This window comes from Trachurus trachurus, assembly GCF_905171665.1.
Source record: "Trachurus trachurus genome assembly, chromosome: 17".
NCBI lineage: Eukaryota > Metazoa > Chordata > Actinopteri > Carangiformes > Carangidae > Trachurus > Trachurus trachurus.
This window is the reverse complement of record NC_139900.1, coordinates 22449363-22477002: the sequence shown is the minus strand read 5'-3', so window position 1 is coordinate 22477002 and position 27640 is coordinate 22449363. Positions and strand designations below refer to the sequence as shown.

General features: G+C 43.0%; 2 protein-coding genes across 2 annotated transcripts; one reads left to right on the top strand and one right to left on the bottom strand.

Annotated features, from left to right (window-relative positions):
• Positions 1-4087: 4087 nt before the first annotated feature.
• Positions 4088-5623, top strand: ptger4c (prostaglandin E receptor 4 (subtype EP4) c; the record flags this gene model as incomplete). Its single annotated transcript, XM_083991006.1, has 2 exons — positions 4088-4939; positions 5057-5623. Exons 1-2 carry the CDS (start codon positions 4091-4093, stop codon positions 5621-5623), a joined length of 1416 nt encoding a protein of 471 aa, XP_083847132.1. The 5' UTR covers positions 4088-4090.
• A 1344-nt stretch (positions 5624-6967) lies between these two features.
• On the bottom strand, positions 6968-26727 carry LOC311000271 (uncharacterized protein). The gene is made up of 5 exons (XM_083990936.1): positions 26715-26727; positions 25303-25659; positions 10988-11058; positions 8939-9152; positions 6968-8702 (listed from the first exon to the last, which is right to left on the bottom strand). Exons 2-5 carry the CDS (start codon positions 25442-25444, stop codon positions 8200-8202), a joined length of 930 nt encoding a protein of 309 aa, XP_083847062.1. The 5' UTR covers positions 25445-25659; positions 26715-26727; the 3' UTR covers positions 6968-8199.
• Positions 26728-27640: the final 913 nt, after the last annotated feature.

The window sequence follows — 27640 nt, the reverse complement described above, 5'->3', positions numbered from 1 at the left end:
CAAAACATAAACATGATTTGCAGTCTGCAAAAAAATATTTTTAATGCGAATACTCTGGCTGTACTGTTGTTGTTGGTGAGTTTATCATGTTATATGAATATTATTCCTGAGTCTCTGTGACATATTAGGAGGATTTTACGGCCAGTTGCTTTTGATTTCTTACATACTGTACCATTAACATAAATACGGTATGTAAGGTGTATTCACCTCAAAATAATTAAATAAGAATATTCTTAAATACTGTAATAAGCAACACAATAAATGACAGTTATTTAGTGTCTTTGTGATAGCTAAAGCTCTGTCACTATTTATCTCAACTTTAACCATTTACAGCAGCCTATAACACACACACACACACACACACACACACACACACACACACACACACACACACGCTGCATTGTGAGATACTGAGTTCACTTACACCTTGCACCAATGTTAGCTTCCCCTCATTGGCTTCCTGTTCATATAAGATCTGACTTTAAGGAGCTTTTGTTGACATAGGCTCCTTCTTACCTGTCTGTTCTGCTTAAACCTCACACTTCCATCTTCTGCTCTCTGTTTCCAAAATTTAGGAGTCTCATCTCTTCCTAGAGTTAAAAAGACATCAGGTGGCTGCAGAGTCTTTTATCAGGCTGCTGTAGCCTTCACACTGACATTAGAACAGCTGCCTCCATTCAGGGTTTAAAATCCAAACGTAAAACATACTGTTACTTGTGCCTTAGCTTTCAGATAGCACTGATTCTTTCACAACTTAGGCTTATGTTACCATCCTGTCTACGGCGAGTGGGCCTCAGTCTCAATAAAACAGCTGAACTCATGATGGAAAGTTTAATCCAGGTTTCCCTGCTGATTCAATTACTGTAAATGTTCTGTGCACATGAACACCTACGCTGTGTGCCTCTCTCTCCTGGATCTCCTCTTTTCAGAGCTGTTAAATCCAGATCGACAACTGCAAACCACCTTCTGCTTCACGAACATCTGCTGATAAATTCTACATTAGTTATCACTGTTATTGGCTTTCATCATTACTTAGCCTATATTAGTGGGATAGATACAGTTAGCTTAAATATTTGTATTGCTGTTGCTGCTACTGCTATCACCTTTATTGGTATAACTCTTATTGTGTGGTGGTTATTTCCTCTGTTCTCTCTCTCTCTCTAGGGAGCAGTGAACGATTTCCCTGCAGTCTTGCTGTTGCCACTGAGAGTAGCTACTGAGGGACAAACATATTTCTCACTTACTTATTTACTAATTACAATATGACTATTAAATGCATTATACATACTACATGCAATATGTGAAATATGAAAAAGCACACGCATGTTTGAGAAGTCTGCATGTTGAGGCGACTGTACTTTACTTGGATACAGTAAATGTTTCCTTATTATCGATCCTAAACCATGTGTTAAAGTCCATGTTTACTTTAGCTGATACATTTCACAGGGACATAATGTACCTTGTTCTCCACTTCATTTGTTGAATGGCTTCAGACAGTAACAAATTACTTCTTAGATAAAGATTTTACATAAAACATGTGATAAACTTATAAAATGTAGCCTATTGTTATAGATTACGTAACTTGGAAATTTGTAAAAAATAAATAAAATAAAAATGAATAAAACATTAAAAAAATAAAATCGAAGCCTGCCAAATCTCTAACGATAACATCCATCAATATATACCATGGGCACATTCTTATGTGGCTATTATTTTGATACTTGACATGGTCTACAGTTTATATTTTTATAGTGTAGCTGTTTTTTTTTTTTTGTTTTTTTTTTACCTAACCTCTCTTCGCCACAGTATAGGCCTACAGTAGCCTACACAGTGGCGTCTTGCCAGTGTGTAGCTCAGTTGATCACATCTTCGCAATATCAGGAAGGCAGGACAAAACCACGCTATTGAAACACCTGGAGCAACATCTGTAACAGCGCACGAAGCAAACGTGGTGTCCCCCCCCCCCCCCCCCCTTTTATTTTTCTTTTTTCTTTTTGAGCCTATCGGCGCCCACAGAGCTGCAGCTCCTCCGCAGCCCGGCAGGCGCAGTGGGCGGGAACGGTCAGAGATCATCAGCCAATCAGTTAGAAGAAGACATGCACCATGCAGACTAGATGAAGACTGGCTGTTTTAGAAGAACTCCTGAATCATTGATAAGGATTGGTCATGAAATTATAATGGGACTATCCAATTTAATGTGAAGATATTTATTTTTCAAACGATTTATTCAACAAACCCCGAAGACAATTAAAATGAGATGAAATGACGTCAAGAGACCCCCAAAAGTATAGGCTACGGAGCATATAAAAAATAAATAGGAGAGAGAAAAGCAGCAGGAGCTGTTAATCACAGACAGCGATGATAAGCCCTATAGCCATTTCGCACTTCATTGAGTGTCGCGCTTCAAGTCCCACAAATCGCCACTCCCCTCTCCTCTTAGTTCAGTGTCAGTCAGATAATCAGCTTTTCATTCATCTCCTTATCTGTTACTCTGAGCTGGTGTGTTTATTGTTGACTGTTTGAGTCTGACTTCACTTTTGTGAAAATAGGTCTTTGTGTTAAGAAACCGAGACTTTTGAAAAGTGCTTTTATAGGCTATTCAAACTTCTGTTTGAGGTTCATAATTATGTTCAAAACAGCCTGACTGAAAAACACCTGTTCTCCCTCCATCCCGTGCTCGGATGTCAAAACCAGCCTACAGATACAGATGAGCAGCCTCAGAGCCATAAATAGCTATATAAATAAGTAGCATTGACACTTTGTCCCCAGGAGTCCTCTTCTGCAAAGCAGGTTCCTGCCGACGTGATCGATTGAAGCCTTTTTACTGCAGCGTGTTGGACTCTCATCAGACCGTGAGCGCTCTGTTCACATACTGTGAGGTCATACAAAGAGATCAGAAATGGTGTGTGTGTGTGTGTGTGTGTGTGTGTGTGTGTGTGTGTGTGTGTGTGTGTGTGTGTGTGTGTGTGTGTGTGTGTGTGTGTGTGTGTGACCACTCCACTGTCTCTGTTCGTGGTGCTGATTGTGTTCACGGCGCTGACCTCGGTGCTGAAATGCGAGATTGACAACATCTGCACAATTTCCGTCTTTTTAAATTTTGGAACATGTATGGTTCCTATTCAACACTCTAATCGAAGGCGTTCAACCAATCGATCACATTCATATTGTATCATATTCACTGAGTAAAGATATTACAACTTAAGGGCTTTAATTTTTTAAGACTTTTCACTGATGTGTGCGTCTGACTGTGCAGGGCCACTCTGGATGAAATCACTTTTTGGCAGAGTAACGACGTACAAATACTTCGTTACTGTAGAAACTTAAGAAGATTTTTTTTATGTAGGTTATCTGTACTTTACTTTTACTTTTTTCTGACGACTTTTTACTTTTTACTCCTTTGAACACACATATCTCTACTTAAAACAGGTTCGTTACTGACGATCAGGGGTGAGAGTGCCGACCGAGGTTGCGCACCTGACGCATTTTTCATTGTTTGATTGATGGCAAAAAAAAATCATTTTAATTGTACTTTAATTGTACCTGTACTTTCTGAGTAAAGGAGTTGAATCAGTAGTACTTCTAGAGTATTTTTATTTTTATTTTACACAAGTATCTGTACTTCTACAAGTAGCCTACGGAATGTTTTGACACCTCTGCGTTTTTGAGTTATTGAGCTAATGATACCAGATGTTGGCTCTTGGGTTAACTGTGAGCTGGCATTTTACCCGAGGGGCTAATTCGTGGCGAGCAGTGACAAGTGTCGGGTAATGACACTTTGGCTGCAGAAATGTGATCCTGGGAAGCCGGGGCAGCCGCGCTCCCAGCCTGCACGTCACCGCACTGACATCAGCACACAGCTTTAAAAACCCGCATCACGGAGCGGTGTAAACACAGCCAGACGCACACCTTCATGTGGGCGCATCGGGAGCCAAACCTGAAAACACAACAGAAGAGACACTTCAGAGTGGTGCACCTCATGCTCCGTCAGAAACAGGATGTAATTTGAACATCAATGATGAGTTATTCTGAGTAGAGCTTTAAATTCCCAAAGCAACGTTTAACACCACAGAAAGTTATTGTACTTTTAATAATGATCAACGACACGTTTGGGTTTGAAGAACTGGACGCGAATATTTCTGAGCCGCTCTCTGCTCTCTCTCTCAGCCACAACCGCACGCTCCGGCTGGAGTCCAAGTCTCTGGTCACTTCAGCCACGATGTTCGCCGTAGGAGTCCTGGGGAACCTCATTGCCATAGTTGTGCTGTGCATCTCCAAAAAGGAGCAGAAGGAAACCACTTTCTACACGCTGGTCTGCGGCATGGCCATCACAGACCTGCTGGGCACATGCTTCACCAGTCCGGTGGTCATCGCCACATACGTGGCCAGCCGCTGGCCGGGAGGAGCGCTGCTCTGCCACTTCTTCTCCTTCTCCATGCTCTTCTTCGGGTCTGCGGGGATGTCCATCCTGTGCGCAATGGCCGTGGAGCGATACCTGGCTATCAACCATGCGTATTTCTACTCCCAGCACATAGACCGGTCAATGGCGCGTTTTGCGCTAATGGCCACCTATCTTGCCAACATCGTCTTGTGCATTATGCCAAGTTTTGGCTTCGGGCAGCACGTCAGGCATTTTCCTGGGACTTGGTGTTTCTTGGACTGGAGGGCGGCGGATCCACTCGGAGCCTGCTACTCCTTCCTGTATGGCGGTGTGATGCTGGTGCTGATCACAGTCACAGTTTTTTGTAACTTGGCGGTGTGCAGGTCGCTGGTGGGGATGAACCAGAGAACAGGAATAGTGAGGACGGAGTTGTGCGAGCACGGAGGTTCACGTCGCCTCTTCCCCCGGCTGCCGTCCGTCACCTCAGCGGCGGAGATCCAAATGTTCTGGCTTCTGATCTTCATGACCATAGTTTTCCTGGTCTGCTCCATTCCTTTAGTGGTGAGTTCAACAAACTGCTCTATACTCCAACTGTGTTTGAACTGTATTCATATCTGCTGTATTTTATTATTAAAAACGTATATTACATTGTCCCTCAACGTGTTTTCTACCTGACAGGTGCGAATCTTCGTCAACCAGATCTATGACCCTGCCTATATTTCTGCTGGGGGGAAGCCTAATTACCGGAGCGACCTGTTGGCGATCCGCTTCGCTTCCTTCAACCCCATATTAGACCCCTGGGTGTACATCTTGTGTCGGAAGAACCTGCTGCTAAAGGGCTGTGAGAGGTTGAAGACGGTGGTGGCACAGGTCAAGGACGGCCGCAGAGACAACATAGGCTGGGTAGGAGGTCAACACTCCCCTCCGTCTTTACACAGCAATGACACCAGTTACGCGTCATTACGCACAGCCAGCAGGAACGACGTGGAACAACAGGTGTCAGTCAACAAGGATTCCTTCACAGACTTCGCCTTGAGGCAAGCGTGGGAGTACGACACCGCCCGAGTCAACTTTCACCCGTTCAGCGTCGAGTCGACCGCGATCCTCGGCTGTGATGAGGAGGAGGAGGAGGACGCGGCTGACTCCACACAGAAGATCATGGCGTCCAGGTCGGCCAGAGGAGTGGACGTCGTCACCTGCACGTTCAGCACACCGAGCTCCTGTCAGTCAGCCAAATGCCTTTGATGGACGTTTGTTATCAGTCAACAGAAGTTTATAAGTGTGGCAGCTGATCCGTCTGCAGACCATTGGTTGTTAATTTAACTGTGAGAAATATATGAGGGTTGCCAGCGATACAACTCTACATTTCTCTTACATGATGAAACCTGCTGCAGAGAAGTCTCTAAATTTAATTTAGGCTTTATTTTTGAAGTATTTTAATGCCGGTCACAGGTGCAATTGATTGAGGCGTTGTCTTTATGACACGTCTTGTTTTACATTTCCAGCACCTCAACCACAATGAGTGGAAGTGAAACCCAGGAAACCTCTGGCTTAAAGTAATTCACCGTTCACCTCTTTTGCCTGAATGTTTGCAGTAAACTTGGTGGACATGTAAAGATGCAGGTAGACGGGTGGTGTGACTTCTCTCTTTTTTTTCTTTTTTTTTTATAGAGGAGTCCAACTTCGATGAAGCTGTGGTGAACATTTCCAAACATGGAAATGTATCCATATTATCATCATACCCCATGGGTACAAATATGTGACACTGAGTGTTTGATACACTGTATAGATCCATACTGTATGTGCCATTCACAATTCACGATTGCTCTTTACGTGTTGTTACATTTCATACTTTTTTTGTAACCTCTATGCTGCTAATTTGCTCTGTGCCATTTGACAGTGTTGCATGATGCAGGGAAAACTGAATATGGACCTTTTGGATCTCGTTTATCTCGTTTTATATTTTACATTTACATGTAATGTTTTGATATTTGCAGGTGTAAATAGCAAAAACAAATACATCACATTTTTAAACCAAAAACATGTTGTGGCTGTAAGCTGTGGGTCTGTGCAAAGAAATAAAGTCACAGTGAAGAGTGTACACTGACGAGTCTCTGTTGTTGGAAACAATACTGAAACTTTTTTTTTTTTACACTCACCATCTTCAGCTGACAGACAGGTGGCAGGAGAGCCTCTCCTCAGCTCCACCAGGGGACCACGGGATCGACGTTTGATGTTCATTTTAAAACAGCAGGTGGCGCTACAACACTAAAAGCCCCGTGTAAAACTGAACTGGGAAAAATGATGTTGATTCTGTTAGCAGGAAAAAAAATCACTATGAAAGTCACTTCTGGAAAACCACCTCTGAAATCAGTTTCAATCTGTGTAAGATGTGAAGTAACCAGTGGCAAGAAGATATATATATATATAAAAAAACTTTATTCCCTTAGAGGATAATACCATACAAAAATAAAGGAAGCTTTATAATAATAATAATAATAATAATAATAATAATAATAATAATAATAATAATAATAATAATAATAATAATAATAATAATAATAATAATAATGTGACATACTGAATTCAATTACTTGACCATTTAAAAAGAGACATGTTGAGGTTTTGTAGTATAAATGTTTCACTTGTTTGCTGTACATACATTCTACATGTTAAAACTTAATTCCTGTTTCCTTTATGCTGTTGGAAAGGAGCTGATGTCATTACCCAGAGTGCATCACAAAACTAAAGATCACCTCTCAAGTGTGTAAGATGCTCTTGAGGAAAATTGTCAGCGAAGCGCAACCACATCATTTCACTGTGGGTCACTTTGTTCCTGATGTCTGTTTATTTGTATTTTTAACTTGTCTCCCTGGGATGAATTGTAACATCTGCGCTTCTGGGTGATTTCGCTGGCTGATACAGTCACTCGGCTAATTTCAGAAACGTAACTTGCATCTGAGCTATTGAATCAGCTGATCAGATCAGGTTCATGAGGCGTTTAATGAATGTGAAAATCAGCACCTTTAAAAAAAAGACAAAAAACAAAATGTACGTCCTGTATGCGAGCAGAAGTAACTGTCGACGTGAAATCTGATTCTGGGCAATAAATAGATATTTATCTACAATCTATAGTTCATAAAAACAGCTCTCATATGAAGCTATAATAAATAAATAATTTATCAGAAATAAATATATCTTACTTTTATACAGTAATACATGAAGATGCATGGCATCCATTTGGCTGAGTTCACCTGAACATAGAAACAATGCAATACCAATGTCCCTGTTTGTCTGTGTGTGATAAACATGATGTTGAACTGGTTTCACTGCCACGAACAGTGAAAATCCTACAAGTCTTTTTAGTCGGAACCAGAGTTTAAACAGTGTCAGTCATTCACCGGCGTCTTTGAGCTTCAGCCCTCAGGTCTCGCCCATGTCAAATTAAAACAGTCACGTTCACAAAGAGACTCCTCTGTGACTTATAACTGACTGTATCCTGCATTCGTTGCCAGTTATTCAGTTGAAAACAATTCGTCCTTTGATGATGCAACTGTAAATCCAGACTGCGATTCCCTGATGACCTCCTCCTCAGTCTCTGATTTTGACCTTCACTCTCAGTCGTCCAGCTGCACCCAGACCTCTTCCTCCTCAACTGGAAATACACCACAGATAAGCCAATAAAGTGGCCTTCATCACTTCCTCTGCTCTGTGTGTATGGCAGCGCCCCTCTGGCTGTTTCCTACGTCCAGGCCCCTCGACTCCTCTCCCTTCAGGATGGGTGACACCCGCTCCCATCACCCTGTCCCTCGTTTATCTCTTCAGCCCATACACATGCAGCTTGCGGCAGATAACGACTGGATGGTCCTCCACGTGGTCTGGGCGTCCATGAAGGAAACCGATTCGTACCGGTCGGGCCGGCAGCAGGGGTGGCTGCTGACCTTGCGCCGCGGCAGTGACCCATTTTCCAGCAGCGTCTTCAGTGCCAGGTCGTAATTTGTTCTTGAAGACTGGCAGGAGCCCACGCAAAACTTAAAGAGGACAATCTCATCAGAGTCAAACCCCAGGCCAAGGTCGCGAACTCTCATCTCTCTCTTCTCCACACGGCAGTCCCTGCTGCTCTGCTTCGGCCGCCTGTTTTTACCTTTACCCTTTTTATCTCTTCTTCCTGTCTCTTCTTCTTCCTCCTTTTCTTTCCTCTTCCTCTTCTTCCTTTTCTTCTGTGATCCCTTGGGTTGAGGTTCTGTGGGGTCAGAGGAGCGTGGAGAGCGCCCCGCCCAGCGACTGCTGGGATGGTCATCCACCTCATCCATTACAAATGGGTCTGAAATGAAGAAGAAAGAGGAGTGGTGAACACAGAGTAGGAGTGAATATCAGCATTTATTCAGAGTCATTTTAAGCAGCATCATTCAAATGCAACCTTTAACTTAACTTGTCACCTTTTGAATTACATGTAAATATATTGAGAGATGACTGAGCTACAATCTCCAGACACATGCCCTCTTTCCATTCTTATACTGCCTGATGAAGCGGGCGTGCTATAAATTACTGCTTCAGTACCGTATAGAGCATGCCAAGTAGAGTAGGGGTCACTGTCGTCTTCCTGCTCCTCGTCCTCTACCACCTCTGGCAACGTCACAGGAAGCTCTCGCTCCTCCTGGCCTCCCAGCAGGCCCACAGCGTGGCCCGAGTCCGATCTCACACCAGCAGCACCGGACCTCATGTGAGCTCCCTCCGATAGAGGCAGCAAAGAGAGGAGCACCCAGAGCAGCACCTACAGGACACAGACGGCACGTGTGAGCTGGCACAGGAGGATCTGAGGGATTTATTTAAGGGTCATTCCATTTCAAACTCACCCAGGACTACTATTCATTTCAATTCAAAACTGGTAATACCTATTGTAAAAGAAATGGCCTCTGTTACTACGGTACTCTTTAACCACTTAATGATGTGCTGGAAATAGCTATTTTTTTTGTACTTCTACCTGTCACTGTTATATCACATTTACTGGAATCTTTTTTATATTTGTACTATGTTGACTTCAAGGTTTTCTATCTGTGTCAATATCTCATGGGACTGAAAGTCTGCAAGTTACAGCTTGTAGGCTAATGCCTGGTTTGTTGCTGACTGGATGTACCTTGTTGTGAGTGTCACAACTTCATCTAGCCATCCATCGATCTAGCCATGCGGGGTTCTGGCAGATTAGGTTGCCAGTCTATCAAAGGACTGACATATAGAGAAACTAAATGCACACACACTCACATTCATGCCTACAGTATGGCCAGTTTTAGAGTCGCCAATCAACCTAGTATGTACTGTATGTTTTTGTGGAGTGTGGGAGGAAGCCGGAGGACACGACTAGGGACCACACAGGTAGAGGGAGAACATGTAAACCACACAGAAAGGCCCCAGGCCTGGGAATTGAACCCAGAATCCTCTTGCTATGAGGCAAGAATGGGTGGATTATTGGAAAATGGATAAAAACACATCAAGCCGTTTCATGTGAAAGTGAGATTGTGGAGCTCAGCTCTTCTGGAGAAAGACCGTGTGAGTTGACAGGAAGAAAACTGACTTGGCAATGACTTTTGGTAAGATGATATAAACATGCTAAAACAGGCTCACTGATAACTTTGATTGATCTGCTATGTGCTGCTGGACGAGTTGTGTAAAGTGTATTTAGCAGACCTTGTTTTTTTCTGTGTTTGTGTGTAATGCTGAAAAAGCAACAAGTTGCACCAAAACAGCAAATATCCAGGCCATAAAATCAAAACAATGAGCTGAAAGACACTTAAACAGTGTAGAGCAAGGTTCATGCAAATGTATCAATCAATGTCATATTATTTTAATGAAATAATAATTTGGCGTTTCTTTAACGAGAACCAGAGTAACTGTTTCCGCCTGCTCTCAGTTTTTATGCTCAGTTAAGCTTATTGGCTGTAGTTTTATATTTGGCATATTGACATGATGGTGTACACACTGAACTACCTGTTGATAAGTCAGGATTATAGTGCGGCTTAGCCCTACATTTCTTCAGGGGAATCTTTCCTCTGTTTAGTCACATATTTATGTTACAATATCATAATGCCTTTACTACAATTGTGCTACAGATATAAAAACAACAAAAGACAATGAGATAATACCCAGAAGATCTCATAAACCCCACAGACTTCTTCCAAAGATCTGTCTTAAGCCTATTTCATCAAAAGTGATCTAACTTACTCTTCAGCACGACCTAAGTCAAATAACTCTGCCGTCTTTCCGTCCCGGATCAAGCTTTGTCCAATGGCTTATAATTTAGTAATGAAAGCTTTGGTGCTGAGATGGACTTATGGAAAGCTCAGGCCTGAGCCTTGTGGGGATGGATTTCATTAACAATTTATACCTACACATAAGTCATCTCCTGGTTTATAGTGGCCGCTTGTACAGTGGAAATGAAAAACGATAAGGCCGGTGATTGTTTGCAGAGATGGTGATTTTAGATGGATTGATAGCAAATAAGCAGAGAGAGAGAGAGAGAGAGAGCAGAGAGTAGAAGTGACAGAATATAAGAGCAGGAAAAAGCACAGAAAGGCTGTGATTTCTTGGCAGTGACGTTTGTGTCTGACAAACCTTGGCCCTCGCTGACATTACAGAGGTAATCTCCTGTCTATCCTTCCTCCGAACCCTCCATCTGGTCCCACCTGGAAAGAAAGAGAAAGAGAGGGAGAGAGGAATGTAAGACCAAGAACAAGCCTTCACTCTGTCAGCTTTTCTCCTCCCAGAACCCCCTTTGAAAAGGGTAACATAAACTAAGGGCACAACATGCGGGCAATATGATGTCTATACATTCACAATTGTCCATATACTGTAAAAGAAAACAGTCCCACGGGCCCCTGAGAAAGCCGACGTGTCACATAAATCACGTCCTCAATGCACGAGGACAGCATGTTTGTTGCTGCTTCAGTAAAAGACCAGTGTTTGCTGCCAGCCAGTGTGGCTAGTGTTGGCTTGTCGGTTCATACATCCTTGCAAACAGCTCCAGTCCAGCAACAAAAGGCAGCATCTGAGATATACTTGTCAAAGGCATTCTTCAGGGTTATTCCTGTGGCAGAGGCACAAGCACGGGGAACCAGGCATAGCGAGAGCACTTCGCGGAGGTCCCAGACAAAAACCACGGAGATGCAGGATGGGTGATAAGAAGTGTCACGGACGCAGATGTTTATATATAGTACGTGCAGGGTGGAGGATTGTGCTAGCGCTCGTAACATTAGGTCATCAGGTTCCATTGTGGCCAATGTAAATGTGAAAGTCAGCGGAGGTCAGAGCATCACGTACTCAAGGGTAGGAACTGCTTTAGTTCTGCACTGCTTTTGGAAAAGCCACTGTAGGACACATCCTCTGGGCGCATTAAACCAACACTAAGGAACTTTTCAACCTTCATAAAATATTTTCATAACTTTTGTGATGATACATCGACTTACAACAAGTTGAATGACACCTCTGTCATGGCCTGAGGGGGTCTGTATCTCTTTCTCTGGCACTAAGCAGCTTTGAGGAGCATGGTAGGAACCCGGCTCTCACTTAAGTTTCACTTTCACTTTTGCGAGTCACAACAAGGAGGGAACAGGCAAAACAGCACTTTAGCAATGGATTATGTTTGTGTTTTCACTTTGAAATGATCCACTGGAAACAGAAACTTAGTTTTGATGTCTTCTGTTAATTTTAATGCAGGATATTTACAGGGCTTCACGCTAGTGTTCATGGGAAATGGAGTCTTCCTTCAGGCAAAACACTACCGCTTTGGTCCACAGGCGCCGCAAAACTCAACCAAAACTGAAAGTTCTTTTGTACTGCTTTAATACCTGTACAACATTTCATGGGAATCAATCCACTACTTGAGATATTTCAGTCTGGACCAATGTGGTGAACAGACCAACCAACAGACCACAGAGCTGTAATTCAATCAGCGTCTTTACTAAACAGATTCCTCTTTGTACAAAAGATGACTGGGTTTTCTCCCCAATTCCATTACAGTAGCATTGAGGTAAATGATTACAGCAACCGATCATTTTTACGATACTCATGGCCATGTCCACAATAAGAAAAATCTGTTCTGAATCATTTCATCCTGGAGTTCCCAAGCATTTTGTCTAGTGATGGTGTTTACTTCTAAACCCTTGTCTTTGGTTGTAACCAGTGTCTTTTTTCACCCTTTGTTTGACTTGAGAACTTTTTACAGGTCTGAAGAAGTAGAGCGTTTAAGAATTTGTGGGGTGGACAGAAAACATTCAGAGATGTCCAACACAATTTCAAACAAAGGTACAAAGGAACACCTTCCAATTGTTTGATTTGTCCTAGTAAATCCAAAACATCAAATACGTCTATGGTAGAGAGAAACAAACTCAATCATTTACAGCAGTTGAAAAAACAACATCAAAGTCCATTAGTTTCTGCTTTGGAGCTTTTGATCACATATTCGGATCTTCCTGAGTAGATGGAGTTTGCCTGGTTGTCATGTATTTGCAGATGTTGAACCGGGCCTCTTGTCTATCAATCCTTATGCTTTAAAGGCCGTACCGAGCAAATGTCCATTTTACTTGATAACTGACTTGAATAAGAATGAAAACTGCTGTTGGTTCATTGTACATAAAGAGTTGTGGGGGCCTTTGGCAACTATGAGGCTCTGGAGATTTCAAGCCGCTCAAACGTGAAAGTTGAAAACTAGGAGTAATTGTGCTGTTGCTTTGGAGCAAGTCTAACGGACCACAAATTAGTGCTTAAATCCCACTTTTCATCTTGCCTCTGATAGAGTGTCACAACTTTGTGGTTTGTTTGCTCTGTCCTCTTTGCCACTTTTTATTACCTCTTTCACTTTCCTTTCTCTTTGAAAAAAACTTTGTAACTTCTACTTTAAAAAAAAAAAGCAAAGTTAGTCAGGTGAAAAGGCCTTCTGCCTACAGATTACTCCACCTTTGAAGCCAGATCTGTCATCTCCAAGAGGCTTTGTATAACCTTGGTACTGAACTACAGCAACATCATATGCCCATAACAGCGTATTCGAGCGTACTCTGTTCATGTGTCGGTAGATCTCACCGATATGTAGTGTACCATGTTTATTTAAAAGTCCAAAACAATCCCAGCAGTTCTGTCTGCGCGCTGAGATGGAAGACTGACAAGACGTTCAGGATCACAGGTCACGATAAGACCTGTTGATGCATTTATGCAATCCTGCATGTTCCAGCTGAAGCCAGGGAAAGTGAAGTTACAGACACTGAAAGAGGGGGAGAGCGAAGGAGAGGACTAGCAGAGACAAACTGAGCATAATTCAGACAGAGACACAGACAGACAGAAAGGCCACTGCTGCAACCTAAAACCAAACTGCGCTGACTCCTTGTCTGAGAGCTGATTTAAAACCTCACGGCGGTGTGAGGAGGGACGGAGGGCCACGGATCCGTGCCTGGTCTCAGGAGAGGTGCCATTCGAAATTGCTAATGCAACAGCTGGGAGTGTTTAGCCTCTTTTAGATCAGCAAAGCAGGGAGTCTACATGGGCCTATCTGCTGGTTCATTTCACCCCAGCACGCTGGAGCTGTTTACAGCCTGACGCCTCCAGCCTTTTCAGGGGATGAGGTGGGTGGGTGAGTCAAGGAGGGGTGGAGAGAGGATTAAAAGGAGCGGGACACCACCGGTCCTGAAGAGCTCCAGACTGACACAGGCCTGCTGATGATGTGTGTATGTACAGTTTCACATCCAGCGCTTGCATGTGGGCCGTTCTGTGTGTGTTTAGAAAGGTGAGCATGTGTTTCTTCCTTGTTTGGTTGATTAAAGCGTTCAGGTTGTCAGTCTGTGTGTCTGCAGCGGGGAGAGCAGAGTTCTTGTCACCTTCCATTTACATTGTTGCTCCTCTGCGCTCCAGTTGTTGTTCACAGTTAGTTAAGTGGGTAAGCCCTTCCTGAAGCAGGTAAAAGCCATAAAGCCGGAGTGAGCTTCTATTCCCAGAGTTTATTCTGCTGTTGAGAATTGCTTTTCCAAATAATGTTTAAGTGCTTGGAGGGGATGGACAAGGATTTCTTTTTGGGGATATTTATGAGGTAAAAGAAGCTCCCAGCACTGAAGGAAGTCAGCTCACTCAACAAAATGTGCACTGAGCAGGCGTATATCCTACAGCAGGGAGTTTTTATATATGATATTGTCAGCATTCAAACCTTAATCCTATCATGTGATATTATTGTTCAGACTGCAGGGCCCTAAAGCTCAAGTAGCCTACAACAAACTAAGACCTGAGTTAACACATGAGTCACGTGTTTTGGCTTCTTACAACATGAAAATTATTACAGCATAGAAATGAGTGAATTGTTTGGAGGGGAAACGGCATCTTAACTGAGTTAGAAAAAAAGGTTTTAAAATGGTAAGTTAGCCTTAGCTAAGAGCTTTATAGTCGTTCAGGACGTAAGAAGAAATTAACATTTTCAAGCTAAAACTGCTTTAGTCAGCTTCCTGTCATTTTGGAATGAAATCCGATGCTCCGATATCTTGATTATTGATTGAACTTAAATTGATTTTCAAGCCACATGGATAAGGCATTTCACCACAAAGGATAAAAAAGTATCAGATAAACTAGTTTTATAGCTTAGCAGAGAAGTCTTGGTAAAAAAAAAAAAAAGGAACATTAGAGTTGAAAAAGAAGCAGCACATCTTAAACCCTGTTTTCTCTCAGCTCTTTAGATTGACTCAGTCTAAATTCTGTATAAGTCTGTAACAATTATGCCCCAAAGGCACAAAATTCAAGTTGTACAACTTAAACATATGTCAAGCATTTGGCACAGAGTCTACAAACTTCACTGTCAAACTGTTTTTCTCACATATAATGTTCTTTATTACTTTCAAATATGTTATTAAGATTATTATTATTGTCATTTCCAACAGAGACACATAAAGGAGGCAGAGCAAGGAAGCAAAATGTGTTTCTGATTAGTGATCTATGTGCCTACTGTATACTATTACTCCCTCAGACTTGAGCTTTGTCCTCAGAGCCTCCACAAACCTCTCAAGTTGTGAAAAAAAGTGAAAGCTATGAGCTCTCCTGTGTTTTCGCCTCCCTCTAAAAGCCCAACCTCTGTGATAATGACTCCTATTAGAGACGCACGCTGCTCTCCGCTGGAAGCGCGTGCACGTACGTGAAATGTTCTGACCTGCAGCTTTAACCTGTCACTAACACGGTACCTGATTGCAGGAGCGAAGAGAAAAACAAGAGTACAGTAAATCACCGCTGGCTCAATAAAAGACACCTGCAGTGTAAGAGGAGATGCAGGAGAGAGAGGCAGAACACCAGGAGAGCCGTCTGATCACTACCAGACACTGAGAAATCAGTGGAGGTCCAACAAAACGAAAGCATGCTGATATCTGCTGTACATGCATGTGCCCCACAGCTCTGCATATATGCATCCAGAACAGTGTGGAAACTGAAACTGGTTGTGTGACATTACTTAAATCTGGCTTGTAGTGCTCTGTTGACAAAGTTTAATGCCATGGCAATTTGTCAGTTGTAAAGCCAAGCCTTCAAATTCAGACGGGTTGAATCCAAGGTTGATTCTGAGGAAAAGCCTTGCAGGGCAAACTTCGGATTTGGAGCGATAAAAACAGACCTCATTTAACTTTTTAAGATACTAATATGATGACAGGGAGTCATGTTTTACTGCACCTTCATCCTTTATCCTTCTCTCCTCTCCTCTCCCCATTTCTCATTTTCATTACGCTTCATTTAATGTTTCACATTGAATGTCTTCTTCGCTAAACGAACTATCCTCCCCTTTCCCGACTAAACCAATTTCACTCTTCAGCAGTTAATGACAGCATGCCTTAAGTATGCAAGGCAGCCACAAAGTCAAAGGAGAAAAAGCTAGAGGAGGAGCGATAGAGGGAATGAGATAATAATAAAAAAAAAAGAAAATCACATGATAAGAGTGAGGAGAATTAAAAATAGAGAAATGGGTTATTGTCCAGGGGAAAGACAAATGAGAAAAAGATAATTGAACCACTGAATGGCAGAAGCCTGAAAGCAGAGACAAGGTGAACACGGGGAAGAGAGGGAATGACAAAATGAGAGTGCAGAAAGGGAGCGCAGACTGAAGCCCAGTCAGTCTGTAATCCCATAATCCCTGGCAGGCAGGCAGGATGTAATTGCTCGTTAGTGCCAGTTTCCACTCTGAGGCCTGTCACTGCTGGAAAACCACAGAGCTGCGCTGAAATGAGAAACAGATAGCAGGTCCCATGCCTCGGTTCAGATAGGCTTGCGAGGCCCCCTACCTTAAGCCCCCCTGAAACACACACACACACTGGTGCGACCACACAGTCATTCTTTCTGTTCTCATAATCCTTTCTCTGCCACAATAAAGTATATAAAGTCGCTATCTCCCTCACCTTCTCACACTCTCCAGCTCCGGCACACACACATGCCCACACGCACACACACAAGGAGGCAGCCGTAATCACTATCAGAGGTGTGGACACTATAGAGCCTGGAGGAGGCTGGTGAGGAGAGGGGGTGAATCTGTCTGACCTCCCCTCTCTCTACGTTTCTCCCACCAGGCTGTTTTATTAAACTATCTCGTAGGTGTCTGAGACTCTTTCAGGCCAGAAACAGAGTGAAGCAGGAGAGAGAAGCTCTGGTGGGCAGAACAATGTGTCAGGAGCAGGGTGAGATTTCTCAAATGTGCTGGTGGTTTGTGTAGAATAACTAAATAAGCTTGAATCTTTGGAAGGAGAGTGGGTAAGGGAAATGTTGTCATTGGTTTATTGTGATTTAATTATAACAAATTAGGCCTGTTGTTGAATGAAGAAGAAGTAATGTGTTACAAATTATTTTAATGATTAATCAATTATATTTAAAGCTGCTCTGATTCATTTCATCTATTAACATTGCTAGTAACACCAGACTCTCCTAAGGCCAATTGGCATCTTTTAGTTCAGTGTTTCTTTGTGTTTTTTGTGCCACCTTAATGTCTTGCTTCCAGTCTATTAGCCTTGTTGTGACCAGCAGGAAGCTGTGTTCAGTGAAAACACGCTAATGCACACAAGTGTTCACAACCTCCTCAGCAAAGTGAAGAGACTGGCTTTAATAGTGGAGCATTTAGCAGCTAAAGAAAAGATGGAGGTCAGTGACTCCACTGACACAGCTCCAAATGAATGCAGATGTTATTAACGAGGCGACTGTGTGCCGACATCAACTGTATAACATGACACAATTTAATTTATCAATGACAGGTTCATAGATACATCTTCATTATCACTGTGATTATTTTGCTGGTGACCAGCTTGTGCAGGGTTAACTATCAAGGAGAACAGTGCCTCTTTTAGGCACTGCCTGTAGGCTTAGATAGTTCAGCCTGGACCTCATTAGAAGACCCTATTAGAGGAAAAACTTATTGGTTTCCTGATGACAAACCTGAGTGATTAGTGATTTACCTCACTGACCCTGAAGCCGTCTCTCCACACCAAAGAGAACTACAGAGAAACATGTCTAATTGCTCTTCAGTGGGCCAGATGAAGCACTTTTAGTGTGTCTGAAGAGGAACAGTTCTGGATTAACGCCCTCATATGTGCAGGTTCAAGTTGCCAAAGGTGCTACGGAGAGTTACTACAGGTCACGGGAGCGCTGGGATCACTGGGTCACAACAAGCACGATAAAATGGACGTTTCCTACGAGACATAAAAACGTCATCCATGACCAGCACATTAACCTCAAGCTGCAGCCCTGACAGCATTATTACCACGGACAGAGAGAAAGAAAGAGCTACTGTCATCATTTTAAGCACCACAGACACCTGACTCCATGAGAGGATCTGAGCCTCTAATACAGCAGAAGAAATTAATTTATATATCACAGGGATATCCAATGGAGTTCAGAGCACACACTGTGAAATATGTAGATGAAGCTCCACCCACCTTCTGGTATTGTACAAGTTTCAGATATGCAAATCAAATTCTTCCTTTCATGTTTACATGTTTCTGTTATGACATATTTCAATGCTTACATGCCACATATAATAGCTGTTATTGTTGCTGGTTAGGCACGCGATCAACTCCTGCCAAGATCCCTTGATTGAGTCTCATGGCGTCATAGTTTCCATCAATCTGTCAATGACATTTCATTAGAAGAAAAAAGAGTCACTTTCCCACTAGTGGTTGGAGTCACTGACACTAGTGGGGAGGAAACGCGGGATGGAATAAACCAGCTAAGTGGATTATTTATTTCTCAACGTCTATTTATATGTGCAGAACAATAAAAAAAATGTGTGTGTGGTGTAATACAGAATAAACAGCAATTAAAGGATAACTGGGATTTATGCAACTTATTTTTGAAAGTCAAAGAATATTTTTGTGGTTATGCTAACAGAGACATTGCTGAAACAATTGTTCTGAAAATAGGTCCCACAGGGCAAGAAGCACATGTGCTAACACAGGTTTTACCAAACCAACACTTATCCCCATTTGATCCGCCTCGTTTGGAGGTAAAACCAAAACTGGTTGCACCTGAAATTTGATAATAATGTTGCTGCTGCTGCTGCTGATAATAAGTATGTACAAAAACCTGTCTGTCTGTCAACTTCAATGGAAATCATTTTATTGTTCAAGTGTAACAAGGTTTGAGATTTGGATCGACACTGATCTAGATTTTTTTATGTAAACCGTATGCACTGTGAGAGATGATGATGATTGTAGTGATAAACAGAATTACACATTACCAATTATCACCCTCAGCTTCATGGACCAGTTTAGCATCTTTCATTCAACTGTTTTGGTTTTGCGGGCTGCACTTCCACGGTTTTGTTTCATTCTCAGCACTCAGCAGCCTCGTTTTCACACACAGTCACCAGCTGTTTTCGGTTAAAAAAAAAATGTGAACCCTCTGTACACTACCTGCCCAGCACCATACGGCAGAAACAGTTAGCATCTCTCTGGTGAACATATTGTAGCATTTAGCAGCTAAAGACATGGATATTTCCTTAAGGAGCTGTTGGACAAAAAACAGAACAAAAAGGGTCTGAATACTAGACTGAATGAACTCTAGTGTTGCTGGAAAAATGAAATATCTCTGACATGTTTGCTACAACATCTGTGTCATTGGTTACAGCTTGTTCTCTTGCTCACAAGTTGCCAAAAACATCAGGGAATGCAAACTGTAATACTGTCTGGCTGCTTGTGTTTGTTGCCTCATTGGATCTCTTTGTATCAGTCAGAGGTTTTTTTTTTCTTGTACAGTGAGGCGGTGTAATAAACCTCCTGTAGGATTTTCCACATCAGCTGTAACTTCCACGATGTAACGGCCTCTACAAGATTAAGCGTGCAGGGTCACTGCAAAGTTTAGCTTATGTGCAGTTAGCACTAATTACCCACATAAAACCCCACAATTCAACAGACTTATACGTGTCTTGTGACCCGATCAGGTAAATTAGATGGGACACCATCATCCGCGGCCCTGGGCCTGTTTTTCCCATGAGCCCCGAGATAGAGACAGCCTCCTGATGCGACACATCTGTGTCCTCACCTTCTCGCTCTCTTTCACTTTTTTGTTTCTCACTAAGGCAACTTCCCAGTGTCCCTGACCCTAATAACCCAAATTCCTGCCTGATTAAGTTGGTTTTAAAAGGAAGCCACACAGAGAGCGGTTGGGTGAGCCTCACCTTAAATGGGAACACATTTGAGCCGCGTTGGAGCGATGATCGGGGGGTAGGATTTCACTTTCCGGTGGTTGTGAGGACGGCAGCGCTTAAAAGGCCGCAAAAAGGACGGAGGGAAAGAAGGGAGAAGAGGAATAGATAGAAAACACACACACACACACACACACACACACACACACACACACACACACACACACACACACACACACACACACCTCTCAGTTTCTCCATCTTTCTTTCCTTACATTTCTGTGAAGCACTCTGCATCAAGGACGTTTGCACGAAGAACAAATTTCACACACACACACACACACACACACACACACACACACACACACACACACACACACACACACACACACACACACACACACACACACACACACACACACACACACACACACACACACACACACACACGAACACAGAACCGCTCACCTTTCATAAAAAGCCACACACACTCTCTGAAATCCCCTTTCCCGCCACTCCCCCTCCCACCCTCATGACCTTTTCATGCTCCCATCTCATGTTGTTATTTCTCCAAATTAAGCCCACACTGAGCCTGAGAGTAACACTCTGAGAAGTGGCCATCGGTGACACACACACACACACACACAAACACACTCTCTCTCTCTCTCTCTCTGGCCATTAATAGTGTGTCTTGTGTCTGGGCGAACCAGCGCTCTCCAAAGTGTTTCCGTGTCGCCCGCTCGCGCCCCAGACAGGCTGGGTTTAATGACCTGGCCTGATAGTTCAAAGCAGCCCTCAGATGCTATGATTAATGAATCTGACCTGCTAATTTCAGAAGAATACAGCTTATTGTATCAAAAAACACTCTCACAGACACAAACACTGTGCTGGGCTAGTTAACATTCTTCTGCATTTTGAGAAAAAGTTGTTTTAAGGAGGGAGATTTTACGATAAGGACAGGAGTTAGCTTTATGTTTCATCAGCGGCTCCGAAAGTATTAACTGCTGCTTTGTTCTAAATAATTTAAGCTGTTTGAACTTGAAGAAGCCAAAGTGCTCAACAACAACAAAACAATTCAAGATCAGAGAAAGAAATAATTCCCCTAGCGTACTTACACAAGATTGTCCACTGCCATAAAAGCAAGGACCCAGAAAACAGAAGTTGCATGGGAAGCATTTGTCTGAAGGAATACATCTAACAAATTGAAATTCCTTTTTGTCAGATCATGCCTCCTTCAATTTGCCCTGAAGGAATCACTGTGGTTCGCTGCGTACTTTAAGCACTTCCAGATTGAAGTTGCCCTGCGGCACTTCAGGTTGCATAATCAATCTCTCTCAGTGCACTCTCTCCATTAGCGCTGGGACAAAACAACCAGAGTAACGTTACACACTGAGGCTGAGACACGGCCGAAGACAAGGCTCCCTGCGCAGAGCACACATCCATCTTTTAATGACAGATTTGCACTAATGTGAAAAGATTGTGCCCCAGTTTAAAGGTGGAATATTTTTGACTGCATCAATGTTACGATTGGAAGGAGCCAAAAGGTTGAAGCTGTAGAGTTGAAGCCTTTCGCTGTGTTTGATGATGCTCCATTGCTGTGTATCCACTGAGTAGTCAGTCCTTTTAATGATCTGTATTGTGTTCAGTTTTTTATCGTCCTCTAGTGGATAAATAAAAATAAACAAAGTTATATTACAACACTCACAACAAGACAGGTTTTGTTTTCACTTTTCAATCTATAAAATGTTAAATTAAGTTCAATAAAAGGCATTGCCAAATCATGAAATAAAGTAATTATTTTTGGATTATAGTCAGCAGACGCCACTTGACAAATGTGGACTGCATAGTGTGTTACTTTGCACGATATGTCATAATTTATTCTAATTAGTCGAAAAGACATTACTCTTAAAATGCCAGAGTGCACATAACACACTGGATGAAAAAGTCCAGACTCAGGTTGAGGCAACAAATTATACTGTACATGTGCATTTTGTGGGAGCTCGTATTTTTAAAGAGTGACATCATAGAATCAATAACAACATGTGAACGTCTTTGTTCATGATGTTTCTTACACATAATGTAATTAAACTGGTTATTTTTCTCTCTTTAAAAAAAAAAATACAGTTACAAAACATGTATGAAATAGTTATTTTCTCACACATATGGAGATACGGACAAGCCAATACAAAACAAAAACAAAACTAAGGATATACCAAAGCTGCGTACTGTCGACACTACTGTACGGTGCGGAATGCTGGAAGACCACAGAAAGTGACATACACAAACTATCCACTTTTCACACATCATGCCTGCGCAAAATCCTACATATATTCTGGCCCAAGACCATCGCAAACAATAAACTTCTCAACATTACCCAACAAGATAACATATAATCACTAGGCGAAGATGGTCCTGGATTGGCCATGTCCTCAGGATGGACACCAACGCTATCCCAAGAGTCGCTCTACATTGGACCCCAGAAGGCAAAAGAAAGAAAGGGAGGCCAAAAATGACATGGCGTAGGACTATAGAGAAGGAACTACAACAGCACCACCAGAGCTGGGGAACCATCGAGAAGATGGCCAAAGACAGACAGAAGTGGAGGGACTTTGTTGCTGCCCTATGCGCCATCTGGCGTAATGGGGATAAGTAAGTAAGTAAGTATGGAGATACGGAGTAGGTAGTCAGACATGCTATAGGAATAAAATGTGACTTGCAACAGCGTAATTATCAAACTATAGCAGCTGAAGCTCATCTAGAGACATGCTTATTAAGATGTTTAAGGATGTAGTATGATGTGAGTGAACACCTATCTGAACGTTTCATTGGGTTGTAAGGTTTAAAGGGAAACATTAAACATTGGAGATGTGGGGAGTGAATGTTAGAGAGCAGCTACTGTACATCAGGCTGGTGGCCACTGGCCAGCTATAGATTATTAGCTAAACTTGGTCATCAAATGTGATCGAATTTTTTCGTACATCATTTCTTTTTAGTTTTCTTTTTGTATATTAAGCTTCCATTCAAAGAAATATTACTATGAGTGACATAGCTACTACAACCCTCGGGCCATTTCAATAATGTAACAAAGTCTTAACTCGCAACCAAGAACCATAATCCTGAATATCAGGGATTTCAACCGTTATTGTGATTCTTTTTTATTTCTTGTTCGTTTCATGGTCTTTATTGAGTTTGTTATGCTTTTTTCCCTTTGATTGGCAGGTGTACTAGACTGTCTTTCTCTTGGCAAATCGAAAGATAAACAGTATCACGGAGAATTACACTCTCTGACAGTGAGTGGGTTTATCCCCAACATGTCTCAGTCGTCTCAGAGTAGTCGCCCTAAATGAGATACATAGAAGTAATATTTAAAATATCAGGCTGTGCTTAGTGAGTCATAAAGGCCGCTGGGAGAGAAAACAAACCGTTAGAGCCTGTTTGCTGCTATGGCTCCAAATATATTCATGAGGATGTTTCTATATGAATGAGTAATGACAATGATTTATTTTGTCCTTTGGACTGTGAGTATTTAACTGGCTTTCTGTAAGCTTGAGGAGCAACAAAGAAGAGCATCAGAGCAAGAAAGAGTTAAACCCATAACACCAACAAACGGCACGCTAGCTCTCGTAAAGCCACATGCCAGTTAAAACAAACCAGACCACACATCGGGAGGCTGCTGGTAAAGAGAACACGCTAGCCCACAGTACCTGACCCTCGGTGGAGCCGCTGACCTTGTGACCTTTGACTGGAGGAAGTGAAAGCCGTGGCAGCATGACGGGGGAGTGTGAGATGCCTGAAGCAGAGGCCATACTCTCATGTTCGGCCTGAGAACAAACCTGAGATTTTCAAAGACACGAGCAAAGAAAAACAAGGTTGTTTCACGACATGTTTTCACACATTTTACAGGCATGTAGTGGGAGACGCCTGCTGGGGATGTGTGACATGTCTCAGGTGATGCCAAAGCTCTCGGACACACCACACACACACACACACACACACACACACACAGATTCATCAAGTGCAACAGCTTTGAAAAGCAGCGAGGAGACGAGACGAAATAAACATATAACACCAAAGCAAGATCCAACTCTGAACATCTGAGGCCGGCTGTCCTCTGACTGAGCCTACACTGCGTGCATGAGTGACATTGTATGTACATGAATGTGTGAGTCAGTGGGTCACTGAGTCAGGGAGCAAGTATGAGGGTTCATGTGCGAATGTGTGAGTCAGTGATGCATCATGTGATAACTTCTACATCTCTGAACGGACAAAACCAGAAAAATCACATCGTTTGGGATGAAAAGACAAAAGAGTGTGACGAGGGAGAGACTTTTTTTAAAAGAAAAAAGAAAAAGGTAATGAAACAGCATCCCCGCCACCAGCTCGTGAGGCCAAGGCGATCAACACAGTTTCATCTGAGGCTGAAAAGAAACAAGCTTGACTTCCAGCACGTCAAAACACCTGAAGCTTAAAAGACTTCATCTGCCCTTGATCCCCACAGAGTCACAGGAGAGGATGGAAATGGATACAGCTCTGTGTGTGTGTGTGTGTGTGTGTGTGTGTGTGTGTGTGTGTGTGTGTGTGTGTGTGTGTGTGTGTGTGTGTGTGTGTGTGTGTGTGTGTGTGTGTGTGTGTGTGTGTGTGTGTGTGTGTGTGTGTCTGTGTGTCTGTGTGTGTGAGTGATAGAAAGAGAGAGAGAGAGCTAGAGACAAGTACTTTGATATTTAGATTTGCAGCCCACCACAGAAGAGGGTCACACTGGAAGACTTCCTGACTGCCACTGTTTCCCTCTCAGTATGAAGAACACACACACACACACACACACACACACACACACACACACACACACACACACACACAGTATTTCTCCACAGCTCAGAGTCACCTTCTCAAACCTGTAAACTCCTCAGACCATAAACCTAAAACTTTTTGGTTTTATCACATCCCTTCATAAAACACAGATAACAAACACCTCCATCAAACACGGCCAATACACACTCCAAATTAAATCCAACACTAAAAATCCAGGCCATAGTGACCCTGAGAGTCAGAGGAGCTGGCAGGTGCGGGGAGGGAGGTTTGGAGGTTTGGAGCAAAAAAAAGAAAAAGAAAAGCCACTGATGTGAAAAGAAATCAAACATCAAACAGTGTTGTCACAGCAAACACGAAGACAAGAGCGCAGGTCTGCTCTCACAGCAGCAGTGCGCACAAAAATGTCCAACAATGTCCCTCTATATTGCACGAGATTCTTTTCAAAAAGACCGTGTGGACAAGAGCTGAAACCTGAGCGGCGCCTTACCAGTTGTCCTGTGCGCAATCTTCTGCTCCCAGTGCGCACCGGAGAAGACAGCAGAGCCGCCGCTTCTTCTCCTTCTCCTTCTTCTTCTTCCGCGCTGTGTGCAACTCATGTCTTTGGCAATCCATGCGCTGGGATGTGTCATGATTTACACCTTACTGTCACGGTGACTCGCAAATGTTGATAGCAGGCTGACTCCCCTGAGGCTGGAGCAAACATGAAGAATCCATCTAAAAGCGGCACAACTTGAACGCGGGAGGCGCCTCCTTCTCGCTCTCCTTTTTTATTTTTTTTTACGCGGCTAAAATCCTTTTCCTCTGACCGGTGTCCTGTCACGGCTCCTTGCAGAGTCTCAGCACCCTGAAGAAGAGCAGAGAGGGTGGGCAGTGAGTACTACAGACTGTTGAGCTGTGCGCCAAAAAAAACATTGCATCCTAAAGTTTTTCTTCAAGTTGAAAGTTGAAATATCATCACTGGTTTGTGGATCTCACTTATTGAGAACATTTTTTGCACCTTTTTAAGTCAAGTGTTTTTTAAACGCAGCTGCCAACTCTCTGCATCAGTCCCCTGTCCCCTTTCAAAATACCTTTTTTAATCAAAGGAAAATGTTGGAGATAAACAAAAGTGAAAGGCATGTGGAGAGGGGTTACATTTTCCAAAACAAATTGTTAGTTGGATAAAAATGTGTATTTTAAGACAGAATGGAAGACCAAATGACATGTTAAGTTGGACATTGTGCAGACTGCAGAGCTGTCCAGGTCATAAACTTTACAGCTGACTGGTGCATGCACTGTAAAGCCCTATATAAAATCTAATTAGGTGGCTTGTTTTGGGTGACACAAACAGTCCAACGCGGCATGAGAGACAGAGGGGGACACCCAAAGTGAGACGTGCATGTCCTCAATTTGTTAATTGTGCTGTCGGCTCGCTGACTCGGGTCCAAGCATCGATTAATGAAATGAAGCCAGTTTTTCAGGCAAGCATGGCTCCGCTCTCCTTACCTCAACTAACCTGTTCGGTCTTGTTTTCAAACAGCCTGTTTAGTTAAAGAGTAAATAACACCGCGGGAGATTTCTCACAACACGTTCTGCGTCTCTTTAAAGTGAAGTCAAGGTCGACACGTTATCAAAACCTGCGAGGGGAGACTGTGCGCGGGCGCACGGGCTCATTTCTGACGCCTTGTTTTCTTCTCTCTCTTTTTTTTTACGTGTCAGTTGATCTTCAGTGAATCTGAACGTGAAGTTGAACTGAAGAGAAAAAAAAAATAACGCGGCTCTATCGGTCAAATATGTTTCTTTAACGTTACAAGTCCATGCGTCACGCCTTTACGCAGCTATACGGTCTGCGTCTCCAGACGAGCGCTTCTTTTATTTCTCTCTCTCTCTCTCTAAAAAAAAAAAAAAAAACTCTCTTACTTTTGGACTCAGGTATCCAGGTTATCAGAGACTGTTCCGCTCCGCTGTCTTCTCAGGAGTCTATACTACACAGCTACTAAACAATGTCTACAACGCCCCGCAGGACTGGAGGCTATGCGTAAAAACAGTGCGCCGCTCCGCCTGTCAGAGACTTTTGTGAAATCGGAGCACGGTGGCCGCGCTACAAAGTGCTGTGATTTTTCTTCCCCATCCACATAGCTCAGATGTCGGTTTTGTTCCTGCGGGTGGGAGGGAGGGAGAGAGGGAGGCAGGGAGGGGGAGTGACTGTCACAGAGGACGGTCATGGAGCGATTCTGGAAAAGTGTTCCAGTGGAAGAGTCTGCAAAGTGACATCTGTCCTTCAGTTTTTGTACACAGACTCATCAGTGTCCATGTTGCACTATTTTCCGTTTGACAGTGCAAACATGGAGAGACACATGCATGGAGGACCTGAGACATCTAAAAGCCCCCCCTCCGACATTAAGGCATGTCACTGAGACTGGATGAAGTTTGTCTGTGGAGTGGTTTTACATTTCTTTCTTTACTTTTTTCATTCTTTTGTTTCTGAGACAAGAAATATTAGAGTTAGGAGCTCTGACCCATGGCCTCCTGACCCCTTGGGTCTCTGCCCAGTAGGCCAGTTAACTAATCCTTTCATGCTCACATGCATGATTGAGTGCACACACCTGGCCTTTATTCTGTGTACACACACACACACACACACACACACACACACACACACACACACACACACACACACACACACACACACACACACACACACACACACACACACACACACACACACACACACACACACACACACACACACACACACACACACACACACAGTGGTCTCTTCAGCTGACTGTGTCACCTGCTGTCACAGGCCTGAAGGATGGACAACACCACATATCCACAAACCA